This window comes from Salvelinus fontinalis, chromosome 39 (genome assembly GCF_029448725.1).
Source record: "Salvelinus fontinalis isolate EN_2023a chromosome 39, ASM2944872v1, whole genome shotgun sequence".
Classification (NCBI taxonomy): domain Eukaryota; kingdom Metazoa; phylum Chordata; class Actinopteri; order Salmoniformes; family Salmonidae; genus Salvelinus; species Salvelinus fontinalis.
Genome location: NC_074703.1, coordinates 3482836 through 3501736, shown reverse-complemented (window position 1 = coordinate 3501736; position 18901 = coordinate 3482836). Strand labels below are relative to the sequence as shown.

Genomic DNA, 18901 nt, shown 5'->3' with positions numbered 1-18901 from the left:
GCTGGTTTATCATTATCCCAGCTTGTGTAGCTGGCTCATCATTATCCCAGCTTGTGTAGCTGGCTCATCATTATCCCGGCTTGTGTAACTGGTTCATCATTATCCCGGCTTGTGTAACTGGGTCGTCATTATCCCAGCTTGTGTAACTGGTTCATCATTATCCCGGCTTGTGTAGCTGGTTCATCATTATCCCAGCTTGTGTAGCTGGTTCATCATTATCCCGGCTTGTGTAGCTGGTTCATCATTATCCCAGCTTGTGTAGCTGGTTCATCATTATCCCGGCTTGTGTAGCTGGTTCATCATTATCCCAGCTTGTGTAGCTGGTTCATCATTATCCCAGCTTGTGTAGCTGGTTCATCATTATCCCAGCTTGTGTAGCTGGTTCATCATTATCCCAGCTTGTGTAGCTGGTTCATCATTATCCCAGCTTGTGTAGCTGGTTCATCATTATCCCGGCTTGTGTAGCTGGTTCATCATTATCCCAGCTTGTGTAGCTGGTTCATCATTATCCCGGCTTGTGTAGCTGGTTCATCATTATCCCAGCTTGTGTAGCTGGTTCATCATTATCCCAGCTTGTGTAGCTGGTTCATCGTTATCCCAGCTTGTGTAACTGGTTCATCATTATCCCAGCTTGTGTAGCTGGTTCATCGTTATCCCAGCTTGTGTAACTGGTTCATCATTATCCCAGCTTGTGTAACTGGTTCATCATTATCCCAGCTTGTGTAGCTGGTTCATCATTATCCCGGCTTGTGTAGCTGGTTCATCATTATCCCAGCTTGTGTAACTGGTTCATCATTATCCCAGCTTGTGTAGCTGGTTCATCATTATCCCAGCTTGTGTAGCTGGTTCGTCATTATCCCAGCTTGTGTAGCTGGTTCATCATTATCCCAGCTTGTGTAGCTGGCTCATCATTATCCCAGCTTGTGTAGCTGGTTCATCATTATCCCAGCTTGTGTAGCTGGTTCATCGTTATCCCAGCTTGTGTAGCTGGTTTATCATTATCCCAGCTTGTGTAGCTGGCTCATCATTATCCCAGCTTGTGTAGCTGGCTCATCATTATCCCGGCTTGTGTAACTGGTTCATCATTATCCCGGCTTGTGTAACTGGGTCGTCATTATCCCAGCTTGTGTAACTGGTTCATCATTATCCCGGCTTGTGTAGCTGGTTCATCATTATCCCAGCTTGTGTAGCTGGTTCATCATTATCCCGGCTTGTGTAGCTGGTTCATCATTATCCCAGCTTGTGTAGCTGGTTCATCATTATCCCGGCTTGTGTAGCTGGTTCATCATTATCCCAGCTTGTGTAGCTGGTTCATCATTATCCCAGCTTGTGTAGCTGGTTCATCATTATCCCAGCTTGTGTAGCTGGTTCATCATTATCCCAGCTTGTGTAGCTGGTTCATCATTATCCCAGCTTGTGTAGCTGGTTCATCATTATCCCGGCTTGTGTAGCTGGTTCATCATTATCCCAGCTTGTGTAGCTGGTTCATCATTATCCCGGCTTGTGTAGCTGGTTCATCATTATCCCAGCTTGTGTAGCTGGTTCATCATTATCCCAGCTTGTGTAGCTGGTTCATCGTTATCCCAGCTTGTGTAACTGGTTCATCATTATCCCAGCTTGTGTAGCTGGTTCATCGTTATCCCAGCTTGTGTAACTGGTTCATCATTATCCCAGCTTGTGTAACTGGTTCATCATTATCCCAGCTTGTGTAGCTGGTTCATCATTATCCCGGCTTGTGTAGCTGGTTCATCATTATCCCAGCTTGTGTAACTGGTTCATCATTATCCCAGCTTGTGTAGCTGGTTCATCATTATCCCAGCTTGTGTAGCTGGTTCGTCATTATCCCAGCTTGTGTAGCTGGTTCATCATTATCCCAGCTTGTGTAGCTGGCTCATCATTATCCCAGCTTGTGTAGCTGGTTCATCATTATCCCAGCTTGTGTAGCTGGTTCATCATTATCCCAGCTTGTGTAGCTGGTTCATCATTATCCCAGCTTGTGTAGCTGGTTCATCATTATCCCAGCTTGTGTAGCTGGTTCATCATTATCCCAGCTTGTGTAGCTGGTTCATCATTATCCCAGCTTGTGTAGCTGGTTCATCATTATCCCAGCTTGTGTAGCTGGTTCATCATTATCCCAGCTTGTGTAGCTGGTTCATCATTATCCCAGCTTGTGTAGCTGGTTCATCATTATCCCAGCTTGTGTAGCTGGTTCATCGTTATCCCAGCTTGTGTAGCTGGTTCATCATTATCCTAGCTTGTGTAACTGGTTCATCATTATCCCAGCTTGTGTAGCTGGTTCATCATTATCCCAGCTTGTGTAGCTGGTTCATCATTATCCCAGCTTGTGTAGCTGGTTCATCATTATCCCAGCTTGTGTAGCTGGTTCATCATTATCCCAGCTTGTGTAGCTGGTTCATCGTTATCCCAGCTTGTGTAGCTGGTTCATCATTATCCTAGCTTGTGTAGCTGGTTCATCGTTATCCCAGCTTGTGTAGCTGGTTCATCATTATCCCAGCTTGTGTAGCTGGGTCATCATTATCCCAGCTTGTGTAGCTGGTTCATCATTATCCCAGCTTGTGTAGCTGGTTCATCATTATCCCAGCTTGTGTAGCTGGTTCATCGTTATCCCAGCTTGTGTAGCTGGTTCATCATTATCCTAGCTTGTGTAACTGGTTCATCATTATCCCAGCTTGTGTAGCTGGTTCATCATTATCCCAGCTTGTGTAGCTGGTTCATCATTATCCCGGCTTGTGTAGCTGGTTCATCATTATCCCAGCTTGTGTAGCTGGTTCATCATTATCCCAGCTTGTGTAGCTGGTTCATCGTTATCCCAGCTTGTGTAACTGGTTCATCATTATCCCAGCTTGTGTAGCTGGTTCATCGTTATCCCAGCTTGTGTAACTGGTTCATCATTATCCCAGCTTGTGTAACTGGTTCATCATTATCCCAGCTTGTGTAGCTGGTTCATCATTATCCCGGCTTGTGTAGCTGGTTCATCATTATCCCAGCTTGTGTAACTGGTTCATCATTATCCCAGCTTGTGTAGCTGGTTCATCATTATCCCAGCTTGTGTAGCTGGTTCGTCATTATCCCAGCTTGTGTAGCTGGTTCATCATTATCCCAGCTTGTGTAGCTGGCTCATCATTATCCCAGCTTGTGTAGCTGGTTCATCATTATCCCAGCTTGTGTAGCTGGTTCATCATTATCCCAGCTTGTGTAGCTGGTTCATCATTATCCCAGCTTGTGTAGCTGGTTCATCATTATCCCAGCTTGTGTAGCTGGTTCATCATTATCCCAGCTTGTGTAGCTGGTTCATCATTATCCCAGCTTGTGTAGCTGGTTCATCATTATCCCAGCTTGTGTAGCTGGTTCATCATTATCCCAGCTTGTGTAGCTGGTTCATCATTATCCCAGCTTGTGTAGCTGGTTCATCATTATCCCAGCTTGTGTAGCTGGTTCATCATTATCCCAGCTTGTGTAACTGGTTCATCATTATCCTAGCTTGTGTAACTGGTTCATCATTATCCCAGCTTGTGTAGCTGGTTCATCATTATCCCAGCTTGTGTAGCTGGTTCATCATTATCCCAGCTTGTGTAGCTGGTTCATCATTATCCCAGCTTGTGTAGCTGGTTCATCATTATCCCAGCTTGTGTAGCTGGTTCATCGTTATCCCAGCTTGTGTAGCTGGTTCATCATTATCCTAGCTTGTGTAGCTGGTTCATCGTTATCCCAGCTTGTGTAGCTGGTTCATCATTATCCCAGCTTGTGTAGCTGGGTCATCATTATCCCAGCTTGTGTAGCTGGTTCATCATTATCCCAGCTTGTGTAGCTGGTTCATCATTATCCCAGCTTGTGTAGCTGGTTCATCGTTATCCCAGCTTGTGTAGCTGGTTCATCATTATCCTAGCTTGTGTAACTGGTTCATCATTATCCCAGCTTGTGTAGCTGGTTCATCATTATCCCAGCTTGTGTAGCTGGTTCATCATTATCCCAGCTTGTGTAGCTGGTTCATCATTATCCCAGCTTGTGTAGCTGGTTCATCGTTATCCCAGCTTGTGTAGCTGGTTCATCATTATCCTAGCTTGTGTAGCTGGTTCATCATTATCCCAGCTTGTGTAGCTGGTTCATCATTATCCCAGCTTGTGTAGCTGGTTCGTCATTATCCCAGCTTGTGTAGCTGGTTCATCATTATCCCAGCTTGTGTAGCTGGTTCATCATTATCCCAGCTTGTGTAGCTGGTTCATCATTATCCCAGCTTGTGTAGCTGGTTCATCATTATCCCAGCTTGTGTAGCTGGTTCATCATTATCCCAGCTTGTGTAGCTGGTTCATCATTATCCCAGCTTGTGTAGCTGGTTCATCATTATCCCAGCTTGTGTAGCTGGTTCATCATTATCCCAGCTTGTGTAACTGGTTCATCATTATCCCAGCTTGTGTAGCTGGTTCATCATTATCCCAGCTTGTGTAGCTGGTTCATCATTATCCCAGCTTGTGTAGCTGGTTCATCATTATCCCAGCTTGTGTAGCTGGTTCATCATTATCCCAGCTTGTGTAGCTGGTTCATCATTATCCCAGCTTGTGTAGCTGGGTCGTCATTATCCCAGCTTGTGTAGCTGGTTCATCATTATCCCAGCTTGTGTAGCTGGTTCATCATTATCCCAGCTTGTGTAGCTGGTTCATCATTATCCCAGCTTGTGTAACTGGTTCATCATTATCCCAGCTTGTGTAGCTGGTTCATCATTATCCCAGCTTGTGTAGCTGGTTCATCATTATCCCAGCTTGTGTAGCTGGTTCATCATTATCCCGGCTTGTGTAGCTGGCTCATCATTATCCCAGCTTGGTCAAAGGAAGAGGGGCAACAGACACTTATCACCAGCCCCTCATTGGCCTCGCATGCTTACAATAAAGGATCTCTGACGCACACACACACACACACGTGTGCACACATACACACAGGCGTGAGCGCACACACACACTCCCATCCGCAGAAGTGATCCTCAGAGAGAGAGGGGGGGGGGGGTTTGTTAGTCATAGACAGTCTGTTACAAACCAGCCTGGAGATGTCCTGAGACACAATACATTAGTCTGTCTGTATTACAAACCAGCCTGGAGATGTCCTGGACAAAATACATTAGACAGTCTGTCTGTATTACAAACCAGCCTGGAGATGTCCTGGACACAATACATTAGACAGTCTGTCTGTATTACAAACCAGCCTGGAGATGTCCTGGACAAAATACATTAGACAGTCTGTCTGTATTACAAACCAGCCTGGAGATGTCCTGGACACAATACATTATAAAGTCTGTCTGTGTTACAAACCAGCCTGGAGATGTCCTGGACACAATACATTATAAAGTCTGTCTGTATTACAAACCAGCCTGGAGATGTCCTGGACACAATACATTAGACAGTCTGTCTGTGTTGTCCTGGGACACAATACATTAGACTGTAACGGCAGTCCTCCTCCTCTTCATCTGAAGAGGAGGAGTATTGAGGGAACCAAGGCGCAGCGTAGTGAAATGACATATTTTATTAACGAAAACACGAACTTGACTAAACTAACAAAACAACAAAACGGTGTAGACAGACCTAGACGACGAACTTACATAAAACAAGAAGAACGCACGAATAGGAAACATAGGCTACACAAACCGAACAAACCGTAAACAGTCCCGCGTGGTGTACAGACACAGACACGGAAGACAATCACCCACAACGAACACTGTGACAACGCCTACCTAAATATGACTCTTAATTAGAGGAACGCCAAACACCTGCCTCTAATTAAGAGCCATACCAGGCAACCCAAAAACCAACATAGAAACAGAAAACATAGAATGCCCACCCAAACTCACGTCCTGACCAACTAACACATATAACAAACTAACAGAAATAGGTCAGGAACGTGACATAACCCCCCCCATAAGGTGCGAACTCCGGGCGCACCAGCACAAAGTCTAGGGGAGGGTCTGGGTGGGCATCTGACCACGGTGGTGGCTCAGGCTCCGGGCGAGGTCCCCACCCCACCATAATCAATCCTAGCCTCCCTCTCCCCCTAAAAATGTCCACCCTCAATTTACCCCCACAAAATCCTCTTAGTAACATCAATGACAGGGACAGCACCGGGACAGAGAGATAAATCAAGACAGAGGGATAGCACCAGACAGAGGGATAGATCAGAAAATAGAGGTAGCTCAAGATAGAGAGGGAGATCAGGATAGAGGGGCAGCTCCGGACAGAGAGACAGCTCTGGACTGAGGGGCAGTTCTGGGTATATAGCCGTTTCTGGCTGAAGGGCAGCTCCTGGCTGACTGACGAATCTGGACGCTCATGGCAGGCTGACGGCTCTCGACGCTCATGGCTGGCTGACGGCTCTCGACGCTCATGGCAGGCTGACGGCTCTCGACGCTCATGGCAGGCTGACGGCTCTCGACGCTCATGGCAGGCTGACGGCTCTCGACGCTCATGGCAGGCTGACGGCTCTCGACGCTCATGGCAGGCTGACGGCTCTCGACGCTCATGGCAGGCTGACGGCTCTCGACGCTCATGGCAGGCTGACGGCTCTCGACGCTCATGGCAGGCTGACGGCTCTGGACGCTCATGGCTCTCTGACGGCTCTGGCTGCTCATGGCTCGCTGGTGGCTCTGGCAGATCCTGTCTGTCTGGCGGCTCTGGCAGATCCTGTCTGGTTGGCGGCTCTGGCAGATCCTGTCTGGTTGGCGGCTCTGGCAGATCCTGTCTGGTTGGCGGCTCTGGCAGATCCTGTCTGGTTGGCGGCTCTGGCGGATCCTGTCTGACGGACGGCTCTAGCGGCTCCTGTCTGGCGGGCGGCTCTAGCGGCTCCTGTCTGGCGGACGGCTCTGTAGGCTCATGGCAGACGGGCGGCTTTGCAGGCTCATGGCAGACGGGCGGCTTTGCAGGCTCATTGCAGACGGGCGGCTTTGCAGGCTCATTGCAGACGGATGGCTCAGATGGCGCTGAGGAGACGGATGGCTCAGATGGCGCTGGGGAGACGGATGGCTCAGATGGCGCTGGGGAGACGGATGGCTCTGGCCGGATAAGGCGCACTGTAGACCTGGTGCGTGGTGCCGGAACTGGAGGCACCGGGCTAAGGACACGCACCTTCATGCTAGTGCGGGGAGCAGGGACAGGGCACACTGGACTCTCAAAGCCCACTCTATACCTGGTGCGTGGTACCGGCACTGGTGGCACCGGGCTGAGGGCAAGCACATCAGGATTAGTAGGGGGAGAAGAAACAGTGTGTACAGGGCTCTGGAGACGCACAGGAGGCTTAGTGCGTGGTGCCGGAACTGGAGGCACCGAACTGGATACACGCACTACAGGGAGAGTGCGTGGAGGAGGAACAGGGCTCAGGAGACGCACTGGTAGCCTAGTGCGTAGTGTAGGCACTGTAGGTACTAGGCTGGGGCGGGGAGGTGGCGCCGGAAATACCGGACCGTGCAGGCGTACTGGCACTCTTGAGCATTGAGCCTGCCCAACCTTACCTGGTTGAATGCTCCCGGTCGCCCGACCAGTGCGGGGAGGTGGAATAACCAGCACCGGCCTATGTAGGCGATCCGGGGAAACCATGCGTAAGGCAGGTGCCATGTATGCCGGCCCGAGGAGACGCACTGGAGACCAGACACGTTGAGCCGGCCTCATGACACCTGGCTCAATGCCCAATCTAGCCCTACCAGTGCGGGGAGGTGGAATAACCCGCACTGGGTTATGCACTCGTACAGGAGACACCGTGCGCTCTACTGCGTAACACGGCGCCTGCCCGTACTCCCGCTCTCCAGCCTGAAGATGTCCTGGACACAATACATTAGACAGTCTGTCTGTATTACAAACCAGCCTGGAGATGTCCTGGACACAATACATTAGACAGTCTGTCTGTATTACAAACCAGCCTGGAGATGTCCTGGACACAATACATTATAAAGTCTGTCTGTATTACAAACCAGCCTGAAGATGTCCTGGACGCAATACATTATAAAGTCTGTCTGTATTACAAACCAGCCTGAAGATGTCCTGGACACAATACATTATAAAGTCTGTCTGTATTACAAACCAGCCTGAAGATGTCCTGGACACAATACATTAGACAGTCTGTCTGTATTACAAACCAGCCTGGAGATGTCCTGGACACAATACATTAGACAGTCTGTCTGTATTACAAACCAGCCTGGAGATGTCCTGGACACAATACATTAGACAGTCTGTCTGTATTACAAACCAGCCTGGAGATGTCCTGGACACAATACATTAGACAGTCTGTCTGTGTTACAAACCAGCCTGGAGATGTCCTGGACACAATACATTAGACAGTCTGTCTGTGTCACAAACCAGCCTGGAGATGTCCTGGGGACACAATACATTAGACAGTCTGTCTGTGTCACAAACCAACCTGTAGCGCCGGGTGGTTGACGGCAGCGCCGGGTGGTTGACGGCAGCGCCGGGTGGTTAACGGCAGCGCCGGGTGGTTGACGGCAGCGCCGGGTGGTTGACGGCAGCGCCGGGTGGTTGACGGCAGCGCCGGGTGGTTGACGGCAGCGCCGGGTGGTTGACGGCAGCGTCAGGTGAGCAGCAGTGTGATTGTTATACAGACTGAAGAGGGATAACAGCAGGACCACATTAACCATGTAGAGGATTAGTTTAGCTGGTTGGTTAACCTTTGACGAGCCTCTACCTCGGGTCCGGGAGCACCCATCCCCCCCCCCCCCCCCACACACACACTGATTAGCATCGCTAGCATAGCGTCACAATTAAATAGTAGCATCTAAATATCATTAAATCACAAGTCCAAGACACCTAATGAAAGATACAGATCCTGTGAATAAAGCCACCATTTCAGATTTTTTAAATGTTTTACAGGGAAGACACAATATGTAAATCTATTAGCTAAACACGTTAGCAAAAATCACCATTTTCTTTGTCCACCATTTTCTCTCCAGTAGCTATCACCAATTCGGCTAAACTAAGATATTGATAGCCACTAACCAAGAAAAAACCTCATCAGATGACAGTCTGATAACATATTTATGGTATAGGATAGGTTTTGTTAGAAAAATGTGCATATTTCAGGTATAAATCATAGTTTGCCATTGCAGCCAGCATCACAAATCTCACCAAAGCTCCTAGAATTACTATACAGAGCAACGTGTATTACCAATTTACTCATCATAAAACATTTCTTAAAAATACACAGCACATAGCAATGGAAAGACACAGATCTTGTGAATTCAGACAACATTTCAGATTTTCTAAGTGTTTTACGGCGAAAACACAATAAATCGTTATATTAGCATACCACATGTGCAAACATTACCAGAGCATTGATTCTAGCCAAAGAGAGCAATAACGTAATCATCGCCAAAATATATAAATTTTTTCACTAACCTTCTCAGAATTCTTCAGATGACACTCCTGTAACATCATATTACAACATACATATAGAGTTTGTTCGAAAATGTGCATATTTAGCCACCAAAATCATGGTTAGACAATGACAAAAGTAGCTCAGCTGGTCAGAAAATGTCCTGCACCATATTAGACAGTGATCTAGTCTTATACATAAATACTCATAAACTTGACTAAAAAATACAGGGTGGACAGCGATTGATAGACAATTTAATTCTTAATACAATCGCGGAATTACATTTTTTAAATTATCCTTACGTGGGTTCACCAGTAGGGAAGGTCTCAGACAGTAGAATGTGGGTTCACCTGTAGGGAGGGTCTCTGACGTTCTGACAATGTGTCTCAGTTCATTCAGTGTTTTATCTGCTGCAGTCGTTCTGACAGTGTTTCTTTCAGTGTGTCTAGGGTTTGTTGACTACATTTTCTGAGACAGCATAAAGTATACCATTACCTAAAACACTGTTGTAACCATTGAATTAGAATACTAGAATCTTATGTCATTAAAGGTCAGATTGTCTACATTCATGGTCTGTTTACATATATTTTATAGACTAATTATACAGACAATTGGTATAAAATGTATTTATAATTATATGACAATATTTTAGGTTGACAATAATTCTATTACAGAATTTCCGATATCGCATGCCTTTTTATTTTCTTCCCGTTATGGAACTTTGAGGGTTTATGACATGGCCCTCTGGTAAGTCAATAGGATCTCTATGGTTGTAACTGTATCAATGCTTCTCCCTTTTAGGTGGTGGGCAGAGTTCTCCTGCTCCAGCTGATCGATCACCTGACCCGTGGTTACCTTAGCGACCCGCTGGTGACCCGCCTCCTGAACAGCACCCGCGTCCACATCCTGGTTTCCATGAACCCCGACGGCTTCGAGTCCTCCAGCAGAGACTGCATGTACTCCCAGGGGAGGTGAGATAGTGAGGAGCATCATGGGACTGCATGTACTCCCAGGGGAGGTGAGATAGTGAGGAGCATCATGGGACTGCATGTACTCCCAGGGGAGGTGAGATAGTGAGGAGCATCATGGGACTGCATGTACTCCCAGGGGAGGTGAGATAGTGAGGAGCATCATGGGACTGCATGTACTCCCAGGGGAGGTGAGATAGTGAGGAGCATCATGGGACTGGATGTACTCCCAGGGGAGGTGAGATAGTGAGGAGCATCATGGGACTGCATGTACTCCCAGGGCAGGTGAGATAGTGAGGAGCATCATGGGACTGCATGTACTCCCAGGGGAGGTGAGATAGTGAGGAGCATCATGGGACTGCATGTACTCCCAGGGGAGGTGAGATAGTGAGGAGCATCATGGGTTGTGTCTTAGTCACCGTGGCTGGAGGAACATCATGGGTTGTATCTTAGTCACCGTGGCTGGAGGAACATCATGGGTTGTATCTTAGTCACCGTGGCTGGAGGAACATCATGGGTTGTGTTTTAGTCACCGTGGCTGGAGGAACATCATGGGTTGTGTTTTAGTCACCGTGGCTGGAGGGACATCATGGGTTGTGTTTTAGTCACCGTGGCTGGAGGGGCATCATGGGTTGTATCTTAGTCACCGTGGCTGGAGGAAAATCATGGGTTGTGTCTTACGGTCACCGTGGCTGGAGGAACATCATGGGTTGTGTTTTAGTCACCGTGGCTGGAGGAACATCATGGGTTGTATCTTAGTCACCGTGGCTGGAGGAACATCATGGGTTGTGTTTTAGTCACCGTGGCTGGAGGGACATCATGGGTTGTATCTTAGTCACCGTGGCTGGAGGGACATCATGGGTTGTGTTTTAGTCACCGTGGCTGGAGGAACATCATGGGTTGTGTTTTAGTCACCGTGGCTGGAGGGACATCATGGGTTGTATCTTAGTCACCGTGGCTGGAGGGACATCATGGGTTGTGTTTTAGTCACCGTGGCTGGAGGGACATCATGGGTTGTGTCTTAGTCACCGTGGCTGGAGGAAAATCATGGGTTGTGTCTTACGGTCACCGTGGCTGGAGGAACATCATGGGTTGTGTTTTAGTCACCGTGGCTGGAGGAACATCATGGGTTGTGTTTTAGTCACCGTGGCTGGAGGGACATCATGGGTTGTATCTTAGTCACCGTGGCTGGAGGGACATCATGGGTTGTGTTTTAGTCACCGTGGCTGGAGGGACATCATGGGTTGTGTCTTAGTCACCGTGGCTGCAGGGACATCATGGGTTGTATCTTAGTCACCGTGGCTGGAGGAAAATCATGGGTTGTGTCTTACGGTCACCGTGGCTGGAGGAACATCATGGGTTGTGTTTTAGTCACCGTGGCTGGAGGAACATCATGGGTTGTGTCTTAGTCACCGTGGCTGGAGGAACATCATGGGTTGTGTTTTAGTCACCGTGGCTGGAGGGACATCATGGGTTGTATCTTAGTCACCGTGGCTGGAGGGACATCATGGGTTGTGTTTTAGTCACCGTGGCTGGAGGAAAATCATGGGTTGTATCTTAGTCACCGTGGCTGGAGGGACATCATGGGTTGTGTCTTAGTCACCGTGGCTGGAGGGACATCATGGGTTGTATCTTAGTCACCGTGGCTGGAGGGACATCATGGGTTGTATCTTAGTCACCGTGGCTGGAGGGGCATCATGGGTTGTATCTTAGTCACCGTGGCTGGAGGGACATCATGGGTTGTGTCTTAGTCACCGTGGCTGGAGGGACATCATGGGTTGTATCTTAGTCACCGTGGCTGGAGGGACATCATGGGTTGTGTTTTAGTCACCGTGGCTGGAGGGACATCATGGGTTGTGTCTTAGTCACCGTGGCTGCAGGGACATCATGGGTTGTATCTTAGTCACCGTGGCTGGAGGAAAATCATGGGTTGTGTCTTACGGTCACCGTGGCTGGAGGAACATCATGGGTTGTGTTTTAGTCACCGTGGCTGGAGGAACATCATGGGTTGTATCTTAGTCACCGTGGCTGGAGGAACATCATGGGTTGTGTTTTAGTCACTGTGGCTGGAGGGACATCATGGGTTGTATCTTAGTCACCGTGGCTGGAGGGACATCATGGGTTGTATCTTAGTCACCGTGGCTGGAGGGACATCATGGGTTGTGTCTTAGTCACCGTGGCTGGAGGGACATCATGGGTTGTATCTTAGTCACCGTGGCTGGAGGGACATCATGGGTTGTGTTTTAGTCACCGTGGCTGGAGGGACATCATGGGTTGTGTCTTAGTCACCGTGGCTGGAGGAAAATCATGGGTTGTGTCTTACGGTCACCGTGGCTGGAGGGACATCATGGGTTGTGTCTTACGGTCACCGTGGCTGGAGGAAAATCATGGGTTGTGTCTTAACCTGTCTAGGATCAGCGTGGCGCTAGCGGCACCCCCCCCCCCCCCCCCCACTGAAAAACCAGTGCCGCGAAATTCAAAAAAAATATATTTTTAAAATATTTAACTTTCACACATTAAAGTCCAATACAGCTAATGAAAGACACAGATCTTGTGAATCCAGTCAACATTTCCGATTTTTAAAATGTTTTACAGGGAAGACACAATATGTAAAGATGTACATCTATTACCTAAAAACACATTAGCATAATCCACCATCTTTTATTTGTCCACCAACACCAGTAGCCATCACCAATTCGGCTAAACTAAGATATTTATAGCCCCTAACCAACAAAAAAACTCATTAGATGACAGTCTGATAACATATTTATGGTATGGGATAGGTTTTGTTAGAAAAAAGTGCATATTTCAGGTAGACTTCATAGTTTACAATTGCACCCACCATCACAAATGGACTAGAATAATTACAATGAGCAACGTGTTTACCTAACTACTAATCATCAAACATTTCGTAAAAATACACAGCATACACGAATCGAAAGACACAGATCCTGTGAATACAGACAATATTTCAGATTTTCTAAGTGTCTTACAGCGAAAACACAATAAATCGTTATATTAGCTTAGCACATAGCAATTAGCAGCCCAGCATTGATTCTAGCCAAAGTGAGCGATAAAAGTCAACATCGCCAAAAGATATTAATTTTTTCACTAACCTTCTCAGAATTCTTCCGATGTCACTCCTGTAACATCACATTACAACATGCATATACAGTTTGATCGAAAATGTTTATATTTAGCCACCAAAATCATGGTTAGACAATGTGAAATGTAACTCAGCTGGTCAGAATTTGTCCTTGCGCCACTTAGACAGTGATCTACTCTTATACATAAATACTCATAAACGTGACTAAAAAATATAGGGTGGACAGGGATTGATAGACAATTTAATTCTTAATACAATTGCGTTATTACATTTTTTAATTTATCCTTACTTTTCAATACAATTTGCGCCAAGCGAAGCTACGTCAAAAAACATGGCGTCCTAAGCCACTAAAATGTTTCGACAGAAACACGATTTATCATAATAAAAATGTCCTACCTTGAGCTGTTCTTCCATCAGTATCTTGGGCAAAGGATCCTTTCTTGGGAGAAATCGTCTTTTGGTGGAAAGCTGTCCTCTTGCCATGTGGAAATGTCAACTGCGTTCGGGATGAACTGAAAAGCGTGCCCAACTTTTCACATCGTTGCAAAAATAAATGTCCCAAAATCGCACTAAACGGATATAAATTGCTATAAAACGCTTTAAATTAACTACTTCATGATGTTTGTAACTCCTATAACGAGTGAAAAGATGACCGGAGAAATATAACAGGCTAAACTAACGCTTGGAACAGGAGAGGGTCGGTGTCTTCCACGCGCGTTACGCAGCAAGAAAAGACTTGCTAGCTAAAGGTTTTTTTCATTTGTAGGGCCTGTTAACGAGCAATCGACCCCGTTGGAATCGTCATCACGTAAAGGCATCCAGGGGAAGACGTAAGAAGTGTCCGTATAGTCATAGCAACGACAGTGCCCTTTTAACTGACTTCAGAAAAGTGGCCAACATTTCTCAAATCTGACTCCATGTCAGGGAAATTGCTGTAGAATGGGCTCTGTTCCACTTAGAGACAAAATTTCAACTCCTATAGAAACTATAGACTGTTTTCTATCCAATAATAATAATAATATGCATATTGTACGATCAAGGATTTTGTGGGAAGCCGTTTAAAAAATTAGCCACATTAGCATAAATAGTCTAAACAGCGCCCCCATCCCCAACAGGTTAAAGTCAATAAGATCAATCTGTCCCTTCTGACACTGTACAGTAACTTCAAAACCAACTCACAGCCTTGGTCCAGTCTGACTTGTGTTGTAGAACTTTACAATGTGTTTTGGCGAGAGTGAGTGAATAGTTGATCTGACTATCTGATCCATTGGCCCGCTACATAGGGAATAGGGTTCCGTTGGCCCGCTACATAGGGAATAGGGTTCCGTTGGCCCGCTACATAGGGAATAGGGTTCCGTTGGCCCGCGACATAGGGAATAGGGTTCTGTTGGCCCGTTAGATAGGGTTCCGTTGGCCCGCTAGATAGATGAGGAATAGGGTTCCGTTGGCCCGCTACATAGGGAATAGGGTTCCGTTGGCCCGCTACATAGGGAATAGGGTTCCGTTGGCCCGCTACATAGGGAATAGGGTTCCGTTGGCCCGCGACATAGGGAATAGGGTTCCGTTGGCCCGTTAGATAGGGTTCCGTTGGCCCGCTAGATAGATGAGGAATAGGGTTCCGTTGGCCCGCTACATAGGGAATAGGGTTCTATTTGGGGGGGAGGCAGTGACGGTCACACCCATTAACAGATCCTGGAGTTTTATCTGAGCTGTTTGTAGACACAACACCTCTACATCACTCTGATGTGGGCGAGTGGCAGGAAGCCACGGCCTGAAAGCAAACTCTCTCTCGCTCTGTCTCCTCTCTCACACACAAACACTCTTTCACTCACACACACACAGATCCCATTCCCTGGTAGTGGAGTCCCCCCCCCCCCGGATGGGACAGGACACACACACACACACACACACACACACACACACACACACACAGATCCCATTCCCTGGCAGTGGAGTCCCCCCCGGATGGGACAGGACACACACACACACACACACACACACACACACACACAGATCCCATTCCCTGGCAGTGGAGTCCCCCCCGGATGGGACAGGACACACACACACACACACAGATTCCATTCCCTGGCAGTGGATTCCCCCCCCCCCCCCACCCCCCCCCCCCCCGGATGGGACAGGACACACACACACACACAGCCCCAAACAGTGACACACTCACATCGACTCACACAGATGTTATTCCCATTCCATGGAAGTGGATTCCTCCCCGATTGGGACAGGACACACACACACACACACACACACACACACACACACACACACACAGATCCCATTCCCTGGCAGTGGATTCCTCCCCAGATGGGATAGGACACGAACACCCACACTCTGACTCTAACACAGTCATCCCAGCCCCATACAGTGGAAAAAACTCACCTACTCGTCACCATAACAACTTGAAACAGGGAATGGTTCTTAGAACAAGAGACGTCTGCCTTCCGGGGGAAAAATATCATGAAGCAACAATACAATAACGCAACAAGTTGGTTTTCCAACGTTTTAGTGACTGGAAGAGATGACGGCAACGACTTCCTGGAACTTCCTGGACTCGTCATGTTTTTGTGGTAATATGGCTTAGATCAGTGTTCACCAGTTTAACTGAAACCACTGGCGTTGAACACAACCTGTTTGGTGGTAGATCTGTCTGCACTGGCCTGTTTGGTGGTAGATCTGTCTGCACTGACCTGTTTGGTGGTAGATCTGTCTGCACTGACCTGTTTGGTGGTAGATCTGTCTGCACTGACCTGTTTAGTGGTAGATGTGTCTGCACTGACCTGTTTGGTGGTAGATGTGTCTGCACTGACCTGTTTGGTGGTAGATCTGTCTGCACTGACCTGTTTGGTGGTAGATCTGTCTGCACTGACCTGTTTGGTGGTAGATCTGTCTGTACTGACCTGTTTGGTGGTAGATCTGTCTTCACTGACCTGTTTGGTGGTAGATCTGTCTTCACTGACCTGTTTGGTGGTAGATCTGTCTGCACTGACCTGTTTGGTGGTAGATCTGTCTGCACTGACCTGTTTGGTGGTAGATCTGTCTGCACTGACCTGTTTGGTGGTAGATCTGTCTGCACTGACCTGTTTAGTGGTAAATCTGTCTGCACTGACCTGTTTGGTGGTAGATCTGTCTGCACTGACCTGTTTGGTGGTAGATCTGTCTGCACTGACCTGTTTGGTGGTAGATCTGTCTGCACTGACCTGTTTGGTGGTAGATCTGTCTGCACTGACCTGTTTGGTGGTAGATCTGTCTGCACTGACCTGTTTGGTGGTAGATCTGTCTGCACTGACCTGTTTAGTGGTAAATCTGTCTGCACTGACCTGTTTGGTGGTAGATCTGTCTGCACTGGCCTGTTTGGTGGTAGATCTGTCTGCACTGACCTGTTTGGTGGTAGATCTGTCTGCACTGACCTGTTTGGTGGTAGATCTGTCTGCACTGACCTGTTTGGTGGTAGATCTGTCTGCACTGACCTGTTTGGTGGTAGATCTGTCTGCACTGACCTGTTTGGTGGTAAATATCTGTCTGCACTGGTCTGTTTGGTGGTAAATATCTGTCTGCACTGACCTGTTTGGTGGTAAATATCTGTCTGCACTGGTCTGTTTGGTGGTAGATATCTGTCTGCACTGGTCTGTTTGGTGGTAAATATCTGTCTGCACTGACCTGTTTGGTGGTAAACATCTGTCTGCACTGACCTGTTTGGTGGTAGATATCTGTCTGCACTGACCTGTTTGGTGGTAGATATCTGTCTGCACTGGTCTGTTTGGTGGTAGATATCTGTCTGCACTGACCTGTTTGGTGGTAGATCTGTCTGCACTGACCTGTTTGGTGGTAAATATCTGTCTGCACTGACCTGTTTGGTGGTAAACATCTGTCTGCACTGACCTGTTTGGTAGTAGATCTGTCTGCACTGACCTGTTTGGTAGTAGATCTGTCTGCACTGACCTGTTTGGTAGTAGATCTGTCTGCACTGACCTGTTTGGTGGTTATTTAGAAGACCCAATAGTACATTTGTACATTTCACTCTGCCTGTACCCGGCACTTTGCTGTCACTCATGTTTCCCCTAAATACAGAGGCAGTAACAAAGCCTCACAACCACAATACTGACCCGTAGTCTTTTATTTGACTGGCTGGAAACAGGAGGACTTCCTGAAGTCTCCAATTAGCCAGAGATGGGCCTTGAGAGTTCTGGTTTAGGTCCAAAATGGCACCCTATTCCCTATGGGCCCTGGTCAAAACTAGTGCACCCTATTCCCCATGGGCCCTGGTCAAAACTAGTGCACCCTATTCCCCATGGGCCCTGGTCAAAACTAGTGCACCCTATTCCTCATGGGCCCTGGTCAAAACTAGTGCACCCTATTCCCCATGGGCCCTGGTCAAAACTAGTGCACCCTATTCCCCATGGGCCCTGGTCAAAACTAGTGCACCCTATTCCCTATGGGCCCTGGTCAAAACTAGTGCACCCTATTCCCCATGGGCCCTGGTCAAAACTAGTGCACCCTATTCCCCATGGGCCCTGGTCAAAACTAGTGCACCCTATTCCCCATGGGCCCTGGTCAAAAGTAGTGCACGACATAGGGAATAGGGTGTTTTGGGACGTAGGTCCGGTCTCGACTCCATCTCTGTAATTAGCATTGTTAAACTGAAGAGTCTTTGGAGTGCAGCCTCATAGGAGGAAATGGGAACACACACACACACACACACACACACACACACACACACACACACACACACACACACACACACACACACACGGGCCTCTTGATGAGGTTGTGGTTCTTGGAAGTGGCAGGAAGTCCCTAGGAATAGATTGTGTTTCAAGAGACTCTACACATGCACACACACTGGCACGCATATAGATCTAAGCAATAAGGCACGAGGGGGTGTGGTATGAAGCTGGTTGAGAGAATGGCAATCACCTTTGTGATTGGAGGATATGTATGACTTATCGAATCAGGATCAAAACCTTTGATCTCCTCCCAGCTAATTCATGATATAATGTTCATATTTAAAGATAGAATGTCTAGTGTCTTTGGTATATGACAGGAGTGGAATGTTAGTCTGGGTACCAGTCTTCAGCTATCACATCCCCTCTTCATTACTGACATGCTGGACGCTGCTCTGGCCTGGACGCTGCTCGTGTCCTGGACGCTGCTCGTGTCCTGGACGCTGCTCGTGTCCTGGACGCTGCTCGTGGCCTGGACGCTGCTCGTGGCCTGGACGCTGCTCGTGGCCTGGACGCTGCTCGTGGCCTGGACGCTGCTCGTGGCCTGGACGCTGCTCGTGGCCTGGACGCTGCTCGTGGCCTGGACGCTACTCGGGGCCTGGACGCTGCTCTGGGCTTGCTCTTGTCCTGGACGCTGCTCCGGGCCTGGACGCTGCTCTGGGCCTGCTCATTATGGTGTTCCTGAAACTTTTTTAGCATTGAAGAAAAAGTTA

The 18901-nt window shown here is 47.9% G+C and overlaps 1 protein-coding gene across 1 annotated transcript in view; it reads left to right on the top strand.

The window, feature by feature from the left end:
• Positions 1-9916: 9916 nt before the first annotated feature.
• Positions 9917-18901, top strand: part of LOC129838341 (carboxypeptidase M-like) — a 49815-nt gene continuing 40830 nt past the window's right edge. The window contains exons 1-2 of the mRNA XM_055905277.1: positions 9917-9928; positions 10180-10349. Of these exons, the coding sequence (XP_055761252.1) occupies positions 9917-9928; positions 10180-10349 (182 nt within the window). The remainder of the gene's footprint in view (positions 9929-10179; positions 10350-18901) is intronic.